The sequence below is a fragment of the Macaca nemestrina genome, chromosome 16, assembly GCF_043159975.1.
Source record: "Macaca nemestrina isolate mMacNem1 chromosome 16, mMacNem.hap1, whole genome shotgun sequence".
NCBI lineage: Eukaryota > Metazoa > Chordata > Mammalia > Primates > Cercopithecidae > Macaca > Macaca nemestrina.
Window position 1 is genome coordinate 29,776,714 of NC_092140.1, and position 24,782 is coordinate 29,801,495.

At 34.5% G+C, this 24,782-nt stretch overlaps 1 protein-coding gene and 1 long non-coding RNA gene across 2 annotated transcripts in view; one reads left to right on the top strand and one right to left on the bottom strand.

Annotated features, from left to right (window-relative positions):
• The window catches only part of LOC139355383 (uncharacterized), a 96,015-nt gene that overhangs the window by 16,877 nt on the left and 54,356 nt on the right, over positions 1-24,782 (top strand). The window contains exon 2 of the long non-coding RNA XR_011614703.1: positions 4,036-4,099. This is a non-coding gene — a long non-coding RNA (uncharacterized lncRNA). The remainder of the gene's footprint in view (positions 1-4,035; positions 4,100-24,782) is intronic.
• LOC112426650 (ubiquitin-ribosomal protein eS31 fusion protein-like) lies at positions 10,172-22,893 on the bottom strand. The gene is made up of 3 exons (XM_071081702.1): positions 22,869-22,893; positions 15,747-16,142; positions 10,172-10,614 (listed from the first exon to the last, which is right to left on the bottom strand). Exons 1-3 carry the CDS (start codon positions 22,891-22,893, stop codon positions 10,172-10,174), a joined length of 864 nt encoding a protein of 287 aa, XP_070937803.1.

A 24,782-nucleotide genomic window follows, 5' to 3' on the forward strand; every position in this document is an offset into this window, starting at 1 on the left:
AATAGGTGTGTGTGTGTATGTGTGTGTGTGTGTGTAAAACTTTAGGATATTACTAATACTTTATTGCCAAAAAAAAAAAAAAAGAAATTAAAATTCCGTATCCAATTGTTATAAAAAGTATCAATGCTCACTTAGATCTTGATTTTCCTAAATATTTTATTATCCTTTTTAAGTGGAAATGTGCTAGAAAATCATTCATTTCCATGATTAGTCTAATTTCACTTATATTTATATACAACAACATACAGGAAAATACATGCATGGCTTTTATCTGTTTGAAAATGGTTAATTTTTCTAACATCCATGTATGTCAAATTCTGAAATTACAGCTTCTCTTCTTGAACCTCAACTATGATGTAGCTCATTACATTAGCACCAAGAAAGCAGGCCATAAATTTCCACAGTGTGTTCAGGCACGTCTGTAGGCTTGACACTGCCTTCCTCATAGAATATCCATCATTCCAGAAATGTCCTGGGTGCCGAAGGGACAGACTGCAAAGAAATTACATTCCCAAAATAGCGTCACAGAATTTCTCACTGTTAAAATCAGTAGATGATACTGTTGTAATCAGTTGGATTTCTGCCTCATCATTAAACTCAAGTAGTTTCCTGCTTATGTCAGAAAGGATTTCATGCTTTAAAAACTGTGGAGAGTTTACTATGTTTACTTAGTTTATGAAAATGGGAGAAAAGGAAGAGCAGAGTAAAATTAATAGAAAATCTAAAACATGAACGGAAATATTTTTTACTTCATGCATTTTAGGAAATAATAAACTTTAATGAACTAAACGTAAGCAAGCACTTTCAGGACTGAAAATATATTATTTCTAAAGAATATGCTTGGAGTGACGAACAGTCAGGACATTTTTTGTTGCAATACTTATACCAGAGCTTATAACAGAGCTACAGATAATGTTTAAGGCATAGAGGGGAAAGAACATATTGAAAGGTACAAATTAACATGTTTTTTTCTGGCCTAAGAATGTTAAGTTCTCTGAGGAAATGAATGGGAAATAGAAACTATTTAAATGTAGAGCCTATTTAGAATATTAATGAAGGATGGAAATAATATTCTGTCACACATTCATCGATTTCAGCCAGCATCAATACAGTCTTATTGTTGGGGACGTAAAATGAACATGATATCTTGGAATTTCAGATCCTATATGTTTTTGGGGAGTTGGGGGGAAATGCAGAACAAAAAATGGACTGGAAAATCTGTCTCTTAATATTCAATTTACTGATTTTCTTAAAACGAGAAACACAACTGTTTGGGTAGATATCAGATACTTTTAAAACCCCTGATTCAATATTTTTTAAGTAATTAAAACATCATGCTACTCTTTCTGTAATTAAGATAGAAAAAAATTAATGTATTTCTTCAATTGACGATAACTGTATTATACAACATTAAGTGTTGTATTCATATTTCAAAAAATGTGACCCTAAAAAATCAGATGCTAACATAAAGGAAAAGGTAAACCAATTCCTGTGGACTAGCAGTTCCGGTAGCCAGAATAGTAGACCCTTGCAAATGTGCAATGTTCTTGCCCTGAAAATTTGTGAGTGTTACCCAGTGTGGTAAAAGGAGTTTTGCTGACAAAATTAATGTCATAGACCTTAAAATAGGGAAAGATGACCTGAATTATCCAGGTGCTGCTGATCTAATCACTGAATCTAATCTAATCTAGCCTCTAAAAGCAGAGAATTTTGGGAGGCTGAGGCGGGTGGATCATGAGGTCAGGAGTTCAAGGCCAGCCTGGCCAAGATGGTGAAACCCCGTCTCTACTAAAAATACAAAAATTAGCCTGGCACGGTGGCAGACACCTGTAATCCCAGCCACTCAGGAGGCTGAGGCAGGAGAATTGCTTGAACCCGGTGGGGGGGTGGCGGAGGTTTCAGTGAGCCGAGATCATGCCACTGCACTCTAACCTGGGTGACAGAGTGAGATTCCATCTCAAAAAATAAAACAAACAAACAAAAACAAAAGCAGAGAATTTTCTACAGCTAGTTGAAGAACAAGATGGCATAGAGAGGCAGCAAAAGGGAAACTGGAGAGATTCAAAGTCTGAGAGGGAATCCACTTGCTGTTGCTGGAGACCACGGGTGAGAAGGGCCATTAAGAAGAATGTCACAAGCACCTAAAAGCATGAGAAGAAAAACACCCAAACTCTAGGAGGGAAGATTAACCCCCACAGCTGAGAGGCAGAAAAGAAATGAGAACCTCAGTTACAGGAACTGAATTCTTCCAACCAACCAGAATGTATGTGGAAACTGGTTAATTCCCCAGAGCCTCCAGAAAGGGTGAGCAAAGCTTCACTGACACTGATTTTGGCTCTCTGAGACCCAGTGCAAAAAACTAGCAGTTTCATCCCTATTTCTGACCTACAGAAGTTAGATAATAAATGTGTGTTGTTTTAGGCCAAAAACAAACAAACAAACAAAACACCTGTGGTAATATGTTAAAGTGATATAGAAATCACTCTCACAGAATTACTTCCTCTTAAGGCATGAAAGTAAATTAAAGATAAGTATATTCACAAACATATGTCATTAAATTGATTTGTAATCCAAACATGCATACAATATGTTTTTATATCCTTCTAGATGTGCAATTGGGGTAATATACAATATTTAAAACTGCATATCAGAAAACAGTGACGCTGCCTAGTGTTCACTTTGTTGTGTGGATCCATTCAAAGTGCCTAATGTAGAAAACTTAAAAGTAGAGTCAGATTTTATTAGAAATTGTTCCCTCTGGGACAAGCTCATATACAAATCTACTTGAAGCTGGTGCTATTAGCAGTGGAGCTCCTCAACTGACCTGACTTTTGTAAAAATTTAATTTTCTTGCCTCTTTCCAGCTGGAGATTTTAGCAGTAATAAAGCAGCAAAAACTTACAGAAAAGCTATATAATGAATGTTTGACATCAGCTATGATTGCAAACGTATCCTCTTGTATAGGTAAACATATTCACTTGGGACAACTCAAATTCATTTAGGGCAATGTCTGTGACAACAGAAAATACAAACCATTATTAAAATTTCTGATTCTGTGTTATCCTGGGCAACATAATGAAATCCCATCTCTTAAAAAAAAATTAGCTGTATGTGGTGTCATATGACTATAGCCCCAGCTACTCAAGAGTCTGAGGTGGGAGGATGGCTTGAGCCTGGGAGGTTGAGGCTGCAGTGACCTGTGATTGTGTCACTGCACTGTAGGTAACAGAGTGAGACCCTCCCTCAAAAAACAAAACAAAACCAAAAAAATGATGATTCTATTTCTTGAGAACTCCCTGGTCATTCACTGCTCATTATTTATGTGTGCCTAGATATCTTTTCTCTGCCCAAATGGTAGATAAATCCTATTTTTAAAACTCTGATAGTATTTCCACATAAATGCAAGTGAGTGTCTTGATGGAAATATAATAGATATTGATAGATTTTTATAGCATCATTGTATATTGCATATCATAAAATATAATTTGCAATTTAAAATTGAAAAATTAACAGAGGGGCAAATATTAGGGGCAAATAATCAAAATAAAGCATGTTTCAGTTTAGGATTAATGCTGTTATTTTAATTGTTAAGGAGAAGAATGCAGACGTTTTCTGTGCGTCATCAATATCTAAAACACTCAATCAACTATTATCTAAGTCTTTATGGAGTGCTCAAAATATAATAAAAAGTAATTTAGAGTGTTCTGCCTTCTACATGTAAGATTTAAAAGAAACACTCCTTTGTTAGGCTATATTTGAGTTTATTTTTCAATATATTGAATTATATTCTAAGCAGCAATTGGTAAGTAGGAAAAGAAAATATTGTTTTAAAGTACTCTTTACTCATTTAAATGCCCAAACAAGAATTAATAAACTGCTACCATTTCTGGATATATATAAAAGCAGAAATCTTTCTCTATCTGCCTCATTGCTTATCACAAGTGTCTTGCTTTTTTGTGTTTTAGAATATTGCTAAGAGCATACAATCTTGCCATTGCAATTTCAGACTAATTTTTTTCCATGTTCCCTATCTAGTTTCCTAGATTCCAAGGTCATGTCCTGGTACTCACTTTAGGCACTTATGGAACAGTAAACTGAAGTAAGTGTGTGTGTGTGTGTGTGTGTGTGTGTGTGTGTGTGTGTATGAATCTAAATTCCTTCTTTGACAATGTCAACAAAATAGCATATATAGTATTTTGAACTGACAATTTTAAATATGAATGCATCTTTACCTGAAAGTAATGGGAGACAAGGACACAGTCAACTAAACAAAATATCTAAAGATTTAAAATGCAAAATATTTCTTAAAATACTATAAATAAAAAATAGTTTTCATGACCTGAAACAGTAAAATAAGAATGCTGCAAATTTTAGAGAATGCCCAATTATCTAGATGATTGCAATAATGTGACTATGTTAGCCCTTCTGTGCATTATAGCTATAGCATTCTCATGGCCTGAAACAAAGTAATGAACCCCATATTTATTCATCCAAAATGTTACCTAAGTCTTGAATAGACTCTGAATCACTGAATTTGTAAAATGAAAAAAAAATCAAAATAATAATAATAATAATAAAACATTTTTCTAACACACAAAATAATAATAATAATGATAATAAAACATTTTTCTAACTCAATTTTGATGAGAAAATAATCAAAAGATAATTTTTAATTATAATCCCAGTATAGAAAACAAATAAGATGTCAGAAGTATTTTAAAGGCAAAAAGAGGTCAGGAAAGCCAACACATACCTGTCCTAAGTGATTTAATTGTTAAAATATGAATTAAGAGAAAAATAATTTGAAACTGTTGGAAATATGTCAATTACTAGATAAATTCTTTAAACTTTAGGAAGTATAGTATCTATCAAAATGATTATATTTAAAATAAAGCAAGTGATGAGACAATTACAGATATGTTGAGTACTAAACAAAATTTAATTCAGATATCTTAGTCCTAAGAATGATTAACTTATATTTATAAATATTAAATTTCAACACTTTGTATAGCTCAGCTCACATTTCTTAATTTCTCCTTGTATAATAGTGATGCCATGAAAAATATAGAAATACTTTAAAAATTACTTTTTACTAAAAATAACAAAAAAACAGAATAAAGAAAATTTGTCTATTAAAATATTTGCTGTTATGGCTTGCTTATACATACATGGCCTCTGTGTTGGTTGGTTTTATGTGTCAAATTGACAAGTGTTAATTCTTAACTATTTAATCAAACACTAACCTAGGTGTTGCTGTGAAGGTACATGTGGTTAACATCTATAATAAGTTAACTTTAAGTATAGGAGATAGCTCTCAATAATATGGGTGAGGATTACTTAATCATTTGATAGGCCTTAAGAGCAAAAACAGGGATGTTCCTGATAAGGAGAAGAAATCTGCCTTAAGACCAGAACATCAACTACTGCTTGATTTTCCCGCCGTCCAGCCTGCAAATTGCAAACAAATTTCAGACTTGCCAGTCTTCGGAATAATGTGAGCAAATTCACTGAAATAAATCTTTTCATATATAGATAGACATAGATAGCTAGGTAACGATATGTAGATAGATACATGACAGATGATAGATAGATAGATAGATAGATAGATAGATAGATAGATAGATAGATAGATAGATAGATAGAGATATTTTATTGGTTTTATTTTTCTGGGGAAATTTGATTGCTACAGCCTCACAGAAAAAATGTGAATATTAGAGGCATTCGAAAAGTACTCCTTTTAACACTTATTTTAACAACTAGAATTTATAAAAACTCTCTTCCCATATTCAGATTTTTATGTTTTTTCTACTGCTTTATACCTCCAGTCTCTGATATAAAAAATATTACTCTAACTGAAGACTTTCTCATAAGCTCCAGTTTTCATGGAGAGAAATTAAATGGGAAGATCACCAGAAGTAGAGCTGCAGTTTTAATAAACAAAATTTAAAGTAAATTAGTAAAGCTTTCAATAAAGTTAGTCAAGATAACATGACCATACCCAGAGAGAAAGAAATCCATCACATGTAATACTCAATGCTTAAAATAGTAATTTTTCTATTATTTGAAATAACTTTTTTACTCTTTGAATATTATAGTGAATGTCTTTTATTCTTCTATTTTTTCTTTCATCTTTTTGCCCTCTTCTAAAAACAGATAACATTGAAAGATGAGAACAGTGGATTATTGTCAGGGATTTAAAATGAATTAGTTAACATCAAATACTTGTCAGTTGATACATGAGGCTATAGTAATAAAACATTCCTTTTGATGCTTTGTGATTCATGTGAATCTATATGCCACATAATTAGGAACCCAAGTGAACAGCAGCTAAAATTGTCAATTTCAAGAAATTCCCAGAGTTTTCAAAGACACTTTGGAAAAAAAAAAAATGGGTCAAATATGTATAGCACATAAGAATCAATGTTCAAATTTATGTGGTATACTTTGTTTATTTCTATAAGTACATAAACTTATTTTCAGGTCACATTAAAAATTAAGTTTAGGAATTAATTTAGAGAAAGGTAATTTAGTTGGGTTAGAAATCCAAGTAAGTGGCCAGCATGTCAAGTGTGAAGCCTCAAAATAAGTTAGTCACTAGTTTATATAAATTTTGGTTTTAAGTAATTAATAATTTTAGAGGTGAGTTACAAAAATTTTAATGCAGGAATATTTTAATAACTAAAGCATAATTAATCCATCAATTAAGAGGAAATTTTCTCAAGATTTTCTATTTCTAGAAGTAAAAATTAATTTACAGCAGCCTATATTTTTAACTTTTTCTGAGGAACCACTTCCACATATTGGCACATATTTTGCACTTATTTACCCTTTACCCTATTGCATGGTAGAATATGACTTTCACAAAAACTTCATATTAGCAAACATAAATTAAATGATATTATTTATATGCAAATAAACAATCATGGTTTAGAAAATTAAAATCGTAAAGACAAAAGTCAACTTTTTTCTGATAAAATCTGAATTAAAAAGAAAATTTAATTTGTATTTTCTTTAGGAAACGCCATACTATTTTTCACAATAATTCTTTAAGAAATTAAAAATCAAATTCCCATCTGACCTGACAATCGTTCTTCTAGATATATACCCAAAGGAGATAAAATCACCAACTTGTAAAAATACCTGCACTCCCATGTTCATTGTAGCATTATTTACAATAGCCAAAATATAGAAATAATATAAATGTCCACCTATAAATGAATGAATAAAGAAAATGTGGTGTGTGTGTGTGTGTATATATATACACACAATGGAATAACTATTCAGCCTTTAAAAAGAAGACCCTACATTTGCCACAAAATGAATAGACCTGGAGGACATTATGCTAAGTAAAATAAGCGAGAAAAAATATATTGCACGATCTCACTAATATGTAAAATAAGAACAAAAAAAGCTCAACTACACAGAGATACAGAATGAAATGAGAGAGAAGGGGCAAATGTAGGTCAAAGGATAAAAAAATAGCAGATATATAGGATGAAAAAGTTTAGATATCTAATGCACGACCTAAGGACTAATGTTGATTTCAGTTAACAGATCAACGAGTTCATGAAAGCTGGGCAGTCAAGAAGGACTCAACATCACCAGAAGCTCCAGGAGAGCGGGTCCTTTCACGAATATTCCTAAATTTTTAGTTATGAATTGGGAAGTGGAAGGTAATGGAGACTGTAGCACAGATAAAAGAAGCCACTAATTGAGTTTTGTAAATCCCAAGCCACTGATGGCAACCCTTACTTTCCCTTCCTCTCACATTGCAGAGGGGGAGAATATGGAAGTTGTCAGAATAGTTTTGGTTCTGACATGGTTGGTAAACAAAGATTAAATGTTCCCAGCATCAGCACCATGACTGGGTTATAGCCATGATTGTAGTAACATGGCTGAGATGGGCTCTGTGGGAAAATTCAAGGTCATTCCCCTTCCAGCCAAGGTCTCCCTCACTAATCAGCATCCAAATCCACAGAAAAGCCTAATAAGGTTTTCAGAGAAGGGTACAATTATGGGTTTGATGGCAGAAAGTTGAGTGGGTTCTCATCTGGTGTTTTTAAAAATTGCCTCTGAGGAAAGGGATGGAACAGATGGAAAGAAAAAAAGATGCTCAAATTAAAAGTTAAGAGATTAGAGGAGTTAGTGCAGGGCAAGGCTGGTATCCCAAATGTAATCAGAGACATAAAAACATGATCAGTTTTCATTGCTTATGGACTTCCCTTGATCCACTATTTACTGTATCATTAATAACAATTATTTCAATCCAGACAGGCGGTTTTGCTAGATGAATGGAGTGGAAGAGCAGAAGGGCAAATTATTTGAGTATGTTAGCAACCTGAGTCATTTAAGTGGTAATTATTAGAAAAAGGAGGGAGAATAAGAAAAGAGATGCAGGGAGTGAGACAGATTAGGGAACAAAAGAACAAAGTAAAAGTGAGATGAAAGAACAAACGTGTTAGAGCTATATGGAGTCGCAATGGTGGGAAATTGTGATCAAATAGCATAAAAACCCAATCAATTATCTGAGAGAGAAAAGATTTCCAGAGAATGTGGAGTTCTATTGATGTCAGTCCAAGTATTTGAGGTAAACTTGAGGGGGGTTTTCTTGTGACTTATCCCAGAGATTATCTTCAGTTGGTCTTCCCTTACATTATCCCCTTCTTCCCATATTGCTCCCCAGCTCTCATCTGCAGTGAATACTTCACATTCATCTTACCCCTCTATGGAATAGCATATAGAGTGAACAGTTTATGGTTCTGTTACCAGTGAATTCTGCTAAAAGGATGTCTAAATTCTATGAAAAGCATATTTAGTATCAAAATAATTCCAGTGCTTCCTATGTTGACCATCTTAGGTAGTGTTGCATAATAATAGAAGCTTTATATTTCTATTTAATGAAACCATAAATGGTGGAATTACTGAGTGATTGAAATTTAGTAGTGAGAAAAATGTTGGTTTTCCTTACATTATGTTGTCTGTGGCTATGCTTTTATGATACAGCCCATACAACCATTAAGGCCTCTAAGAAATTTGAGGTTTTAGAATAATATAGCTCAGAATTGGCAAGTAAACAATACAAATGATGCCTAATTGGTAACTGCACTTTTTTCCAGCTGTAGGAAGAATTAACTGAAGAAGTCTTCTTGACATGCTGTCTCAGTCATTATCATTTCGTCAACATTTGTACTTCAGCAGCATGCTATTTGTTCTCTCTCTCTAGCCTTTTCCTTAGGAAGCCCAAAAGGATTCTGAATAATTATCTTTGGCTCTAGTACCACAAGCAAACGTTCAGAGATATATTACATCCTAAGAGACAGGGAGGATCTGGTTTTACAACGCTCCCAAGCACACTGGGCTTTCTGAAACCCAATGAATCCAAGACAGATGTCCTCAGAGACTTATGAAAGCAAAGGTGAGCACAGGCTTTCATCTTTTCCACATAGTTTTCTGTTGGGTCTTTGTGAATCTGGAATTCACATTGTTAAAAGTGCATTGATTCTTCTCTCCATCATGACTGTCTGGCTGTGCTTTCTTCCCTCGTATTTGATGTAAAACAAAGAGAGGTTTAGTGTACCTTGTTAGGCTATTTATCTTAAAAATATGAAACCATTCTACAAATGTCATAAAAATTCCTAACATCATACAGTTTGTTATATTCTTTAAAAATACATTGATTCAGTATTATCCTTGTGTGTCCATTCCAACATGTAAAATTGAGGAATTTTTAATTCACAAAGGGAAAAACCAGCTTCGTATTTGGCCTATCAAAATTGTCAAATTTTGCAAGGATATTTAAATTCAATATAGTTTACATTATTAATAATTTTTTGTAATATTAGTTATATGGGAAGTAGATTTTCAGATAATTTTTTTTAATGACAGTGAAATTCTATCCATTTCCCATTTTAGGGCACTATATGTGTTCTATTTGGTGATTCTCACATGTGACATAGGTGTGACACTAATTCAGCTAGTGTGATAACTCATGAAATTTCAAATGTGTAACAATTATTTGACACAGTGAAGCAGAAATAATATTTTAAGCATATATTATATGTGAAAATGAGACTTAAATATTAAGTGATAAGTTTTATTCCACAGGGAACACCTTCACATTTTCTTTTTTTTTTTTTTTTTTTTAGTTCATGTATTTTATTAACTCATACAATTACTTTTCTTCTGGCTTGTTGAAGAAATAAGTCAGACATTTGCCACAATAATGTCTGTCAAAGTGGCTTGCCATAAACACCCCAGCACCACATTCATCAGACGGGCACTCTTGACGAAGGCGACTAATTTTGCCATTCTCACCCACCTGATAATATTTCAGGACAGCCAGCTTAACCTTCTTTCTCTTGTGCTTATTCTTCTTGGGAGTGGTGTAAGACTTCTTCTTCTTTTTCTTAGCACCACCACGAAGTCTCAACACAAGATGAAGAGTAGACTCCTTTTGAATATTGTAGTCAGACAAAGTCCATGCATCTTCCAGTTGCTTGCCAGCAAAGATCCCCCTTTGCTGAGCAGGAGGAATTCCTTCCTTATCCTGGATCTCGGCCTTTACATTTTCTATCGTATCCGAGGGTTCAACATGGAGGGTGATGGCGGCTCCACCTGAGGTTGGGGAAAAGGAAGAGATGGGTTAGGTCAGGGATCACAAGAGAACGCGGCATAGGGCACTGGCCCCCGAGCAGACGAAGAGCAGACATTCATCCCACATTTTCTTTTAAATATATTTTGCCAGACATGTTGACTTTATTAAAATGTAGGCTATATGTAATTAAAATCATAACTAGCTTTCCCTTATAATGGTTGGCATCATAAGTACAGCAGTCTTGAGAAGACTATTCAATGGTGTTTAACCACACTGTCTTCATTTAAAAATGTAAAAATATCGTTAGAAAAATAATACTGTTATGCCTGTAGTTTGGATCAAGAAAAATAAACCGGGGAAACTACATTGGAAACTGTTATTCTGTAAACCGTGAAAAGTTATTATGACAATTGTATGTCACATTCTAGCTCCAAGTTTCCTAAAAGACTGTCAGATTTTGTATTTTGTTCTCTTATTTGTTTTTATTGCCATGTTGTATAAGCAATTGCATGGGTGGCAGAAGTCAGCAGCGTATATCAACAGTTTCTTTCCAGTGAGATTTCTAATGAATTCTTTTCCCCAAGACCTATTTAAGAGGCAAAGTAACAAGCACTTGAATCTGTTACTTTTAATCAAATGTGTTATAAAAGTTGCAAATATGAATGCAACATTTTATGTTTTTATGTTTTTATCATGATGTAAATTCGAGATTAAATAGTATATTGTTATTGTTCTCTATGAACATATTATAGGAAGAATTTATAAAAACAGCATAATCTTGTAAAAATCATTTTGAAAATATTTTATCTTTTAAATTTCATTGGAATAAAATAAGAGTTTTAGTCTATTTTCACTCTCCTATCCACTCTGGCTTCAATTTCTAAAAGGTAAAATTAACCAACTAGATTTTACCACTTCTGCCTCTGCAGGTTAGTCAACTCTCTGTTGTTTTCTTTGTTCCCACCTTCTACCCTCCACCTGCTACCCTACAAAGAGCACATCATGGCAGGTTTCATGAGCATTTTGCCCAAATACAAAGAGTAAGTGAGATTCAGTGTAACAAAAAATTGGGCAAACATGTAGTCTGCTCTACCTCTGCCCAACCTGAAAACCAGAACTATTTCTCTCATCAAGCCAGGAGGAGTCTCATTATTATATTATTTTAGCATTTCATTTATGTCACAATAATTGAGTATTGCCTTATCATAGCTTGGAAATTCAGGTCATTCCATTCTCTCTGTTTCTGATGGCCTGACATATGACATAAATTATAATAGAAATATCTACTGAAGGACACATTATTACATTTTGTTTATCAGGAAACTTTTCCTAATAAGAGTATGCTAAAATCATTTTCTCAAATATATTTTAAAAATATGAAGTCACTCATTTTATTTTAAATCCATTTATTATTCTAACAATAAGACATTATGTTATTGAAGATAATACTATAATGTTTACAACAAAATTGCTGTCACTTCCCCACTCCACTCCATGCTAGAGTCAACCACTGCAACACTATTTTTTGTTTTTTATTTTATTCTTTTCCAAATAGCCCACTAACAAACATACTCTCTTATTTCATGATTCTTCAGTGGACAAAATAATCTATTGCTTTTTATGAAAAACTAGCATTTTATGGAAAATTAGGATTTACTCAACCCAATATATAACCCCTCACTCCCACACCCAGACACACTTCTTCTTTTCCCATCCTCATTGTTGCTATATCATTTTATCTTGTTTTTGTGAAATATTTGGGGTTTGTTATATCTATGAACATTTTGCTACTCTTCTATGGTTATATTTACTTTCTTATGTAGTATTTAATTGAGGGGCATTGTCATCTTAATCTCAAAGTTTTTAGTTTACTTTTCTTTCTATTTGAATTTATCCACAAAAGCACAAAAGACTTAAGCATTATATCTGTATACAGAGAATGGAATAAATTAATGTCAGCTTTGTTTTATTTTTTTTCCTAGAGATGGAGATGCTTCCCCCAAAATCCTTCTTCCTTTTGGTCTGTTCTGAATTGTTTTCTAGGCTTATTGCTCAGCTGTCAGCCTTAGAACTCTCTTTTATCTTAATGCTGGGAGTCTCCTATACCTTTCTTCTTTGGTGGATTCTTTCCCCACCCTAGTTTTACATCTTCTTTCTTGCTTTACTTCTCTCTTTTGTCAGATCACATTTATCTATAGTTCCTAGAAGTCTTTGGGAGGATTTTGTTTTTTTCAGAACTTGCATGTTTGAAGAAGGTTTTACTTTATCCTCACAGTTAACTAAAGTCTAGGTTAAAAATACATTAATATTTCCATCAGAATGTTGAAGACAGTGCTATATCGTCTTCTAACATTGTTGCCATATTAGATCTTTATATATGACCTATAAGCCTTCTCATTCATTCATACATAGATAAATATAAGGCATTAAGGAAATTCATTTTATTTTTTTCCTAGTCTGGTAGAGATTTGGGGATGTATCTCTGTTTTCATTTGTTTCAAAATATTTTTGATTTCTGCCTTAATTTCATTGTTTACCCAAAAGTCACTCAGGAGCAAGTTGTTTAGTTTCCATGTCCTGTGTAATTTTGAGAGTTCCTCTTGCTATTGATTTCTAATTTTATTACACTGTGATCTGAGAAGATATTTGATATTATTTCATTGTTTTGAATTTATTGAGACTTGCTTTATGGCCAAGTGTTTGGTCAATTTTAGAGAATGTTCCATGCATAGATGAGAAAAATGTGTATTCTGGGGTTGCTGGGTGGAATGTTCTGTAGATGTCTATTAACACCTTTTGGTCAAGAGTCTTAATTATGTCTGAGTTTCTTTGTTAGCTTTCTGCCTTGCTGATTTGTCTAGTGGAGTCAGTGGGGTGTGGAAATCCTCCACTATTATTGTATGGAAGTCTATTGCTTTTCTTAGATCTAGTGGGTATTTATTAATAATGACTTTCTATTTTTTTTTTTGTTTTGTTTTCCATTTGTGTGATGTATCTTTTACTACCCTTTACTTTGAACCTGTGGGTGTCTTTACTCATTATATGGATCTGTTGTAAGCAGCAGATGGTTGGGTCTTTCTTTTTTTTTTTTTTTTAATCCAATTTGCCAATCTGTATGTTTTAAATGGAGCATTTAAGCCATTTTCTTCAAGGTTAATATTGATATGTGAGGTTTTGTTTCTGATATAATGTGTTAGCTATTTGCTTCGTAGACTTAATTGTATAATTGCTTTATAGGATCTATGAACCTTGTTCTTACATGTGAGTATTGTCTTTTTCTGGTAGTGAGTATTGTTCTTTTGTATCTATGTTTCAACTCCTTTGAGCATTTCTTATAGAAACAGTGTAGTGATAACAAATTTGCACTCGTTTGGGAAATACTTTATTTCTTCTTTATTTATGAAGCTTAGTTTGACAGAAAATGAAATCCTTGGCTGGCATTATTTTCTTTAAGAAAGCTGAAAATAGGCCCCTCATTTCTTCTTGCTTGTAATGGTTCTACTGATAAGTCTGCTTTTAGTCTGATGAGATTTCCTTCATAGGTGATCTTGACCTTGGATAGTCTGATGACTATTTGCCTTCGTTATATTCACACTGTATAGTATTTCACAGATGTTCTCTGAATTTCTTGTATCTGGATGTCTATTTCCCTAGCAAGATCACAGAATTTCCCTGAATTAGTCTCTCAAATATGTTTTCTAAATTAATTGCTTTTTCTTTTTGTCCTTAGGAATGCTTATAAGTCTTAGGTTTCATTTCTTCACATAGGCTTTATTCACTTTTTCCCCATTATTTATATCTGATTGGATTAATTCTAAAGACTGGTCTTTGGCAAGGCGTGGTTGCTCACGCCTGTAATCCCAGCACTTTGGGAGGCTGAGGCCAGCGGATCACAAGGGCAGAAGGTCGAGACCATCCTGGCTAACACGGTGAAACTCCCCCGTCTCTACTAAAATTACAAAAAAAAAAAAAAAAAAAAAAATTAGCCGGGCGCGATGGCAGGTGCCTGTAGTCCCAGCTACTCAGGAGGCTGAGGCAGGAGAATGGCGTGAACCCAGGAGGCGGAGCTTGCAGTGAGCGGAGATCGTGCCACCGCACTCCAGCCTGGGTGACAGAGCAAGACTCTGTTCCAAAAAAAAGAAAGACTGCTCTTCTAGCTCTAACATTCATTCTTGAACTTCCTTTAGTAATTTTTTTCACTTCTAGAAGTTCTGTTTGTTTTCTTTAAGAATATAGCTGTCATTCAGATACTAAATTATTATTTTTAAATTATTTTTGTGTTGTTTTCAGTTTATCCTGGATTTCACTGAACTTTCTTACAATCCATATTTTGAATTCCCAATTGTTATTTCAGAATTTTCATCTTGGTTAGCATCCATTGCTAAAAAGCTCGTGTTATCCTGTGTTATTGTGTGTAAGTGTCACAACAGTCTTTGTTTTTTGAATTACCAGAGTTTTTATACTGATCTGTCTCATCTGAAGGAACTTTCATATCTTATTTTTAATATGAAAGAAGTCCCATTTCATGAAGATGGAATTTTTAATTTGTTTAAATTCTTTTTCCCCTTGAGGGTATGATTGTGGTCTATTTTGTATATGATCATTCGGTTTCATTTCTGTATGCTTTCAGGGGACCAATTCACTATATAGGTACCTTAGTTAGGGATAGTTTTTGCATATATATATATATATATATAGGCTTTTTAAAATGTTATTTGTTGTAGTGATATATTGGGTCTATGAGCCAACACACTATCTTCTGCAGGGGTGAGAATGTGGAGGTCTATAGGAAGCTTACCTCATACACTAGCACTTTGCCTTTCTGATAGCAGATTTTTTATTTGGTGATGCAGTTCAGTCTCTAGTCCAGTAGGTGTTGATTAAGAGTAAGACCCAGCTTATGGGCCAGTAGTCTGATAATGAGTGGAGGCAACAGCTCTGATGACATGGCAGGAGAAGTTTGTGTTGGATTGTTCTAAGGTCTCAGGGATAGATGTGGGTTGGAGGGCTGCACCTGTACCTCATCCTGGGCCAGCAGGAATGCAATCCACTTCCCTATTGCACCCCTATGACAGGACTTATGACCTACATAAATGTAGACATTTTCATTTGATTCCTAGCTACAGTGCAACTGAGGTCCATTGAAACACACTGGTGGCTACCGCTGGAATGGCCTTAGGGAAGAGCCTCTGTTCACAGCGGATAGCTCTGCAGGTTGTCCACCTTCTCTTTCCAGGATGCTGCTGCTCTGCATAGGAAAAAGGAGTTGGGTCCTGTCCTTCATGTAAGCCTGGGTGGGGTATCTTCCTTTCAGTGGGCGTATAGCTGCCACAAAAAGTGCTGGGAAAACTGTCTCCATTTGTGCTCATGCCAGCCCCCAGTGGGGAAAGTCTCTGCTGCATCCATAACAGTGGATAGGAGGAGCAGGAGATAATCCTCTCTTCACCTCTGCTCCTAGGTACCAGTGCCACCTCATTTAGCAATTGGCACTGCGGGCATGTTTCTTTTATCCCAAAGGAGGCTTTGATGGGCTGCACTACCACCTCTCCTAGGGGTGACCCATGTGTAGGATTAGGTCTTTAGGAACCCCACAGCTCCTCATGGTCCTTCAGGTTCCCTGTGCTTGCCAAAGTCAGAGCGAGTTGTGGGCTATGTTTGTGAAGGATATGGTGATGCTGCAACTCAAGACCTGAGTTCTCTGTGCAGGGCAGTGGCCTACAATGGGTGCACAATGGATCTCTGTTCACGTCTGAGGGGAATGTGGGTGTACCAGAATGAACTGGCCATCCAGTGCTCTTTCTCCAGGAAGTTCCCAAATCTCCACCAACAGCATTGCCTGGTAACATGAGGCCAGAGGGCTCTCTAACAGTTTGGCAGTGAGCAGTTTGTTACAAGTGTGAAGGGAGTTGAGAAGCATCCCTGCCTACCCTTTCTGCAAGACTTGAAGTTCTCTTGGGGTCAGTTATAGCCAGGTTCTTGCTGCTTTTCTTTTCCATACCCCAGCCTCTATCTGTGGACTTTCTGACAGATCCTGGCTCTCTTTCCTCAGTTTTCAATTCAAATCATGACCATTCACCTGTAACTTTGGTCTTCTTTTGAGTAGAACTGGTATCTGATGTTCATATTCAGACATCTTGAAAAAAAGTACATTAAGGAAATTTAAAATAACACACAGTTACAAGTGAATTAGTCAGACAATTCAAATAAAACTTTAAAATTAGGTTTAGCTTTACCAATGTGATGAATTTGTCAATTCCTCAGTTTTCTTCTTATGCAGAGAAAGCCATGCTAATTAGAGTTTGAAAATGAGCAATTTTCTCACCATTTTTACATATTTGCTTCCAAATCTGTGTTTGAAGGGCTGGTGGAGTAAAATGAAACTTGCAAAACTTGGCTTTACATCTATGTATTCTCATCATTGTATCAAAAGATGTTATATTAGAGGTTTCTTAACTATAACTGAAAGAAATTCTTTCTATTAATACTAGATTTCAAGCAGAATCATAGTAGAGGCTATGGCTGCATTTCTGCATTTGTATCTTTAGATGTTAGCATAGGGCCTATAAAAATACTCTTTAAGTATTAAAAGGGTTATATATATGTATTAGAGTAAATTATATATGCACTTACAAATGAAATATATAATACATATAATTTATATATATATTCATATATATTATATATACTCATATATATTATATATATTCATAAATATATAATATATATTCATAAATGTATATATTTATATATGAATATATTCATATATTCATTTATATATTCAATATATTCAAATATACATTTATATATGAATATATATATGAATATTTATATTTATGTAAATATAAATATACATTTTTATATGAATATATATATTTATATATACATTTATTTATATATATATAAAAATAAAGTAACTGAAAATCTGAGTAAAATAAGTCACCAGAAATAACAGCAGGACTTTTACAAAAGTCACTAGGGCTGAAGAACATTTCCAACATGAAAACACTAATTCTGAGGGCCGGGCATGGTGACTCATGCCTGTAATCCCAGTAATTTGGGAGGCCAAGGCTGCTAGATCACTTGAGGTCAGGAGTTTGAGACCAGCCTGGCCAACATGGTGAAATCCCACCTCTTCTAAAAATACAAAAATTAGCTGGGTGTGGTGTCAGATGCCTGTAATCCCAGCTACTCAGGAGGCTGAGGGAGGAGAATCACTTGAAACCAGGAAGCAGAGACTGCAGTGAACCGAGATTGTGCCCTGCACTCCAGTCTGAGTGACAAAGAGCGACTCCGTCTCAAGAAAAAAAAAAAACTCTTTCTGACTTACACTGGTATTTGAAGAATGAATATTCAGTACAGTTTTATTTATTTATTTATTTATTTTCTACATTTCTTCCATTAACATTGTTGCAACATACCGTGTGGCACTGCTCAAACTTCAAACTGTTATTAAATTTGTCTTTATTCTGCCAGACTGAGATGATTGTGATCAATGTGAAGACTGTCCTAGCACAGTATGCAGATATTGAGAACTTGTGATATAGATAAAGATTTTGATCTTTCTGCAAATTAAAAGAATAAGGACATAAAAGAGCTCATCTAAGCCCAATTTTTTGGAAGCCTAGTTTGGGTCTATAACCTTCAATAATATCAGGCCCCAGTAGTTACATGAATTACCCTGATTTAGATCTTTAGAATTCAGGGATTAAACTTGGATAAAGCTTGCAGGTAAGACCTTATGGCTAATTTAAGCTAGGAATAATTACTAGATTATAATTATTGAGAGACCTTGAAAGTGGAAGAATACTGAATAAATGGCTTGATGATCAGAAGGCATAGGTAATTTTTCTTTTCAGTGAGGTTAGGAAGAAAAACATAGATTGAACTGATATTCTTCTTTAGTAAGACAGTCTTTTGCTTTTTAAGAACTGTAAAACTAATGCCATTGCCCACCAAATCTTTTAAAATATGTTTAACAAAAAATGACCACTTAAAACATCAATTTGATAAATAACAATTAAATGAGAAGAAAACAACAACAAAAACTATCATGCAATCAAAAAAAAAATTATCTGCCCAGAGGAAGTATATTATTCAACTGGCAATCATAAATAAGTCATAAGCCCTGAAGATTCTGGTCAGTCACTTATGTGATGTTTTTGAAATACACATATTAGCTATTCTTTTCAGAAATATAATGTTAATTTGTTTGGAGAAAATATGTAATTAGAATGCTTGTGAATTTTTTAAAAATCAAGCACATTCCATGGTTTTGTGAAAAAGACGACTTAGACCAAAATAATTAAAATTGAAAGAAGTAAAGTAATTACTTTACTCAACAGGTAATCAATCACCAGATAAGATTACAATTAAAAGCTCTAGTATTAATGGACGATCTACACATTCATAAAAATATTTTGTGTTCAATCATTATAAAATAATCTTTACTTCATTACCTTTACTTTAATTAAAAACAAAACAATTCTGTCTGAACTAAATTCCCAATATTTAATGAAATGTATGACAATGAATAAATTATGCAGGTTAACATACATGTGCAATTATTCATAAGCACTAATGATAGTATACAATATTACAAACCAATAGTAAACCAGAGGCTTATAAACATGTCTAGGACCATAACCAATGAATTTGCAAGTTGTTTTTGGATTAGTTGTCTTCAACTGCTTTAAACACTTTGTGTGAAAATTCATTCATTTATAGATAAGGTAGTTATTTTATAGTATAATCAAATCATCCTTACTAAAATATAAAAAACTTCCCTAACTTTTAAAAATATTAATTTTAAACCACTGGATATACTCATCTGAGGTCAGTGCCCATGTAATACCCGGTTTAACTATATTTGATATTTATTGAAAATGATATCTTTGTCTCTCACTACACTTTTCATCTTCACTCAATTTAATGCTTTGATTATGCTTACCAGAAATAACAATGATTATTTTGACTTTGGCATTACTAGCCTTTTGTTTCAATATGATAAAACTTCAAGTGATTTTAAAGCCTTACTAAGTTGTTCCACATGCCTGGTCAAGGTTAGTTGCCAGCATAGTGAAAAAGCATGATTAAAGCTGTTTAATTCAAGTATACATTATTTTTCTGTTAAGTCTAATCTACATTCGCTGAAATAAAATTTCATCAGTTTAAAGGGAGGTCTTAAATAATGTATGTGTAAGTAAGAAGACGGCATTTTTGAGGTTGAAATAAACAAGCTTAAAAGCTGGGTGAAATATGATATTGAGCATGGAAAACACACACACACACACACACACACACACACACACAAGAACACACACAATAAAAAGGTAAAGGAAGGAGGAAAATCTAACACATTGCCTCCTTCTGATTTCTAGATTCTGCCAAAGCATAAAGAGAGCTTGATTACTATTCAAAGTAAGGAAAGAATGTGCGAGAATACAAGAAGTACAGGAAAGTGGATAATAGGAGATATGAGATTGCACACCAATCATTTGAATATGAATAGTGTTGATGAAGTTGGTTGATTTAATAAATATTAATACATTATACCTTAAAAGAAGACAGACAGTAACTAATAGATTAAAATTCTGTTTTCAAATAAGTTTGTTTAAATAATACTTAAATTAGTTATAGCTTACCTGTAAAGAAACTGCTTAAATTAAGTGTTTAACTTTATCAAAGGTATGCTTTTGGGAAGTGGAAAGTTTATGTTCTACCTGAAGCTATAAATATGAGCTGAGTGTCATGGGCATGCCTGTAGTCCTACCTACTTGGGAGACTGAGGCAGGAGGATTACTTGAGCTCAGGGATTCGAGACTTGCACCACTGCACTCCAGCCTGGGTGACAGAATGGGACTCTCTCTCTCTGAAAACAAGCTATAAATATGTTCTTTAGTTGATTTAATAATTTGAACATTTGAACTAGGTATTTGTATAAAGAGTCAAAAAATAATTTAATTAGGAATACTACATTTGAGATTTGGATATGTATTTTACTTGTTTATACATTGATATAGCTAACGTTATTTATTTAGTTTTTTAATATTTTGGTTTTGATGGTGTGTGTGTGTGTTTGTGTGTGTGTGTGTTTGTGTGTATGTGTGCACGTGTGCCTTTCAGCCCATTTAACACCATTAAAACTACGCTGGCAAGAAGGAAAATCTCTGGGATGTAGGATGTGGTAAAGGGGTGGTTTGCTGGGTTGTTTGTGAATGTCATGTAGACACATGGCGTAGAGTCTAAAATATTTCACAGTGGCAGACATGTAAGTTATTTTTGCTTTTAAAAATGAGAAGTAGGTTGAAATACCACAGAAGAATATCAAGTTTGAGGTAGCTGGGAAGATTCCTAGTTCTTTGTTTTCATAGATGATTATATGTCTATGTTCCTGATGAGTTTTTTAACTCTGGATAATAACTTTAGATTAAGCATTACATCTAGCCTAATTTGAAGGATTTTCTAGCACTGTATAATATAGTTCTTTGTTTGTAATAGGAAACTGAGTGCAATGTAAGATCCTCAGAAATTCTGCAAAGCTACTGCCATGTATAAGCATAAAGTAGACAGATATAGCTAAATGGCATTTTTGTGAACCATTTGTAATGCACTGCATTTTTTTTCAATAAAACAAGAGTGCATTATCATAGCACAGATAAGCTTCAATGAAGAGAGCTTGGTATAAAAGGGCACAAATGTAATGGTGTGGAAGTGGCAGGGAGTAAGGAATACCTGTGATGTCAGAGTAAGAGGTCCTTTTACTTCACAGGGACATAAGAGGCACGATTCTCAAGGATATACATTTTCAATGAAGGAAAGGAGGTTAAAGATCTCTGTGAAAGATTCTGGATTTAGGGCAAACTGTTCATTGCAGAATAGTGGCTTCATAGGAAATCACCAGAAGGTTTGAGTGAGAGTAGGGCAGTAGAATTTGTGTTAGAAAAGGGGAATTAATGAGAGTTATGGTGTAGAGATGATACAAAACCAGTGGGATTTGCATTGAATGGTACCAAAGGATATTAAGCATTGTATGGTAGTTTTAACATTGTCTTTGCTGTAATCCCAGCACTTTGGGAGGCCGAGACGGGCGGATCACGAGTCAGGAGATCGAGACCATCCTGGCTAACATGGTGAAACCCCGTCTCTCCTAAAAAAATACAAAAAACTTGCCGGGCGAGGTGGTGGGCGCCTGTAGTCCCAGCTACTCGGGAGGCTGAGGCAGGAGAATGGCGTGAACCCGGGAGGCGGAGCTTGCAGTGAGCTGAGATCCGGCCACTGCACTCCAGCCTGGGCGATGGAGCGAGACTCCGTCTCAAAAAAAAAACAAAAAACAAAAAACAAACAAACAAACAAAAAAAAAACATTGTCTTTGATACAATTTATAGTCATCTGAATCAAAAATATTATTTTTCATTTTCTTGAATCTAAACTTCAGATGTATTGTGAGTGCCTATTCCTTCTTTTTAAATTGCGTTAGTGAGGTATAATCTAAATTCACCATTTGTAAGCATATTGCTCAAGTAATATTTAGTAAATACACACAATTGCACAACTACCACCACAATCCAATTTTAGTTTTCTTCACACAAAAGCATTTCTCATGCCTGTGTGAGGTCAATCCCTGCTCGTATGCCTGGCAACAGGAAACTGCAGATTCCCTTTCTATCTTTATAAATTTGTCTTCTCTGAACTCTAATATAAATGTTATCTGGCTTCTTTTGTGCCTGGTCTTTTTAACTAAGCATCGTATTTTTGCTTATGCATAACATTAGTGTCCCATTAACAATGTAAAAGTGTTTCAATTTCTCCACATCCTTGCCAATACTTGATATTGTGACTCTTAATGATCATCACCATTCTAGTAGTGTATAGTAGTATTTCATTATTAGTATAATTTGCATTCCTTAAGGATATGCTTATTAGACACATGTATTTTCTCTGCTTGTGTTTCTGTATGGCATCTTGACTTCTGAGCAAAGGGCATGATTGAATAGCAAAACGAATTGGAAGTTAGAGATAATTTATCCCTGTGGAGAGATTTGGAGTCATCTTATCCTAGGCTTTTGAAAATAGAGCCCACCTCTTCCCCTACCTCAAAACTTGGCTTATATTATGGTGTGGTATCACATGAGGGATGTCATCTTACACTCCCATGGAGTAAATTTGCTTACATTCCAGGGTAATTAGTAATGTTAATCTGTCTAAAAAAGAGGTTGAGAAAATAACAGGTAGCCCCAGTGAAGGTCAGAATCTTCTAAAGTTCACACTTCCTCACCTGCGCTGACAATTCTCAAGTTCATGCTTCCTCACCTGTGCTGACAAGTCCTGCAAAATTTGGGGCACAGGGAACTGCTACATGGTATTGCACTGGATATTATTTTGCTGTGGATAATAAACAGTATGTGGCTGGGCTCAGTGGCTCATGCCTATAATCCCAGAACTTTGGAAGGCCGAGGTGGGTGGATTGCCTGAGCTCAGGAGTACTAGACCAGCCTGTGCAACATGGTGAAACCCTGTCTCTACTAAAATACAAAATTTAGCCAGGTGTGGCAGCATGCACCTGCAATCAGGAGGCTGAGGCAAGAGAATCACTTGAACCCAGGAGGCAGAGGTTACAGTGAGCCAAGATCACATAACTGCCCTCCAGCTGGGGCAACAGAGGGAGACTCCATCTCTAAATAAATAAATAAATAAATAAATAAATAAATAAAAAACATTATATGTCTCTGACCCAGGTTCTTTTCTTCTGTCAGTATGTGAATATATACTCTACTTGGCTGCCTAGTTGCTTGCAAATAAGGTAAAATTTCAGACTCAGCATTCTCTGACTTAACAGAAGTAAGTATTAATATGGTTTGGCTGTGTCCCCAACCAAATCTCATCTTGAATTGTGCTCCCATAATTTCCACGTGTTGTGGGAGGGACCTGGTGGGAGATAAGTGAATCATGGGGCTGGTTTCCCCTATACTGTTCTCATAGTATGGAATAAGTCTCATGAGCTCTGATGGTTTTATCAGGGGTTTGCACTTTTGGGTCTTCCTGATTCTCTCTTTGCCTGCTGCCATCAACGTAAGCAGGGACTTACACCTCCTTGCCTTCCACCGTGATTGTGAGGCTTCCCCAGCCACGTGGAACTGTAAGTCCAGTTAAACCTCTTTCTTTTGTAAATTGCCCAGTCTCGGGTATGTCTTTATTAGCAACGTGAAAACAGACAGATGCAAGTATCAAATAAATGTCAGTTCTTATGATGACTTTTTTAAAGAATGTAAATGACCATAAGCTACAAAATATAGAATCGTCAGGGAAATTAGAATTTTCTTTCTTGGAATTGTCTCTCAAGGATGCCATTTAGGATTCTACTCATGAGAATCTAAAAATGTCGAACTTATAGAACCAGAGAGTAAAATAATGATTTCCAGAGATTGGAGTTATGGAGATTGAAAAGATGTTCGTAAAAGGAACAAAATTTCAGTCACACAAAATAAATAAGTTCAAGCAATGTATTGGCATTATGGCAACTGTAGTTAATCACAATATATTGCATACTTGAAAATTGTTTGAAGAGTAGATTTTACAGTTTTTTCACTACAAAAAAGTATGTGAGATCACGCATATGAGAGTTAAGTAGCACAATTTAGCCATTCCACAAATTCGTAAGTATATCAAAACATAATAGTGTATATAACTATATGCAACTTATATTTGTCAATTAAAAAATAAAAATAAATAAATAAAATTGTATCAGATGAAGGAAAAGCATTTCTACATGTTGACTATAGTCCAGAATTGAATGAGTTTATTTTTTCCCTCAATGTTTTCAGATAGAAATAAATTTGAAACAAACATTACTGAAATGTCTATTTTTTCCTTTGCATTTTACTGTGGTAGGAATATGTAACATGAGATCTACTCTGTCAAATTTTTAAGTGTACAATATGTGGTTGACAACAGGCAAAATGTTGTACAGCAGATCCCTAGAGCTTATTTTACTTGCTTGGCTGAACCTTTATGCCCTGTGATTAGCTACTTTCCATATTCCCTTCTTCCCAGCTCCTGGTAACCACCATTCCATTCTTCGACTTTATACATTTGATGATTTTCGATATTCCCCTAAGTAAGTAGAATCACGCAATATTTGTCTTTCTGTGACTGGGTTATACTGTTCTCCAAGTTCATCCATGTTGTCAAA

Coding starts and splice junctions, on each gene's coding strand:
- LOC112426650 (XM_071081702.1), bottom strand. CDS start 22,893: ATGAACTTGAGAATTGTCAGCGCAG. Junction 16,143..22,868: donor CTTGAGAATTGTCAGCGCAG/GTGAGGAAGTGT, acceptor GGTCACCCCTAG/GAGAGGTGGTAGTGCAGCCC. Junction 10,615..15,746: donor CATTCCAGCGGTAGCCACCA/GTGTGTTTCAAT, acceptor CCCCAACCTCAG/GTGGAGCCGCCATCACCCTC.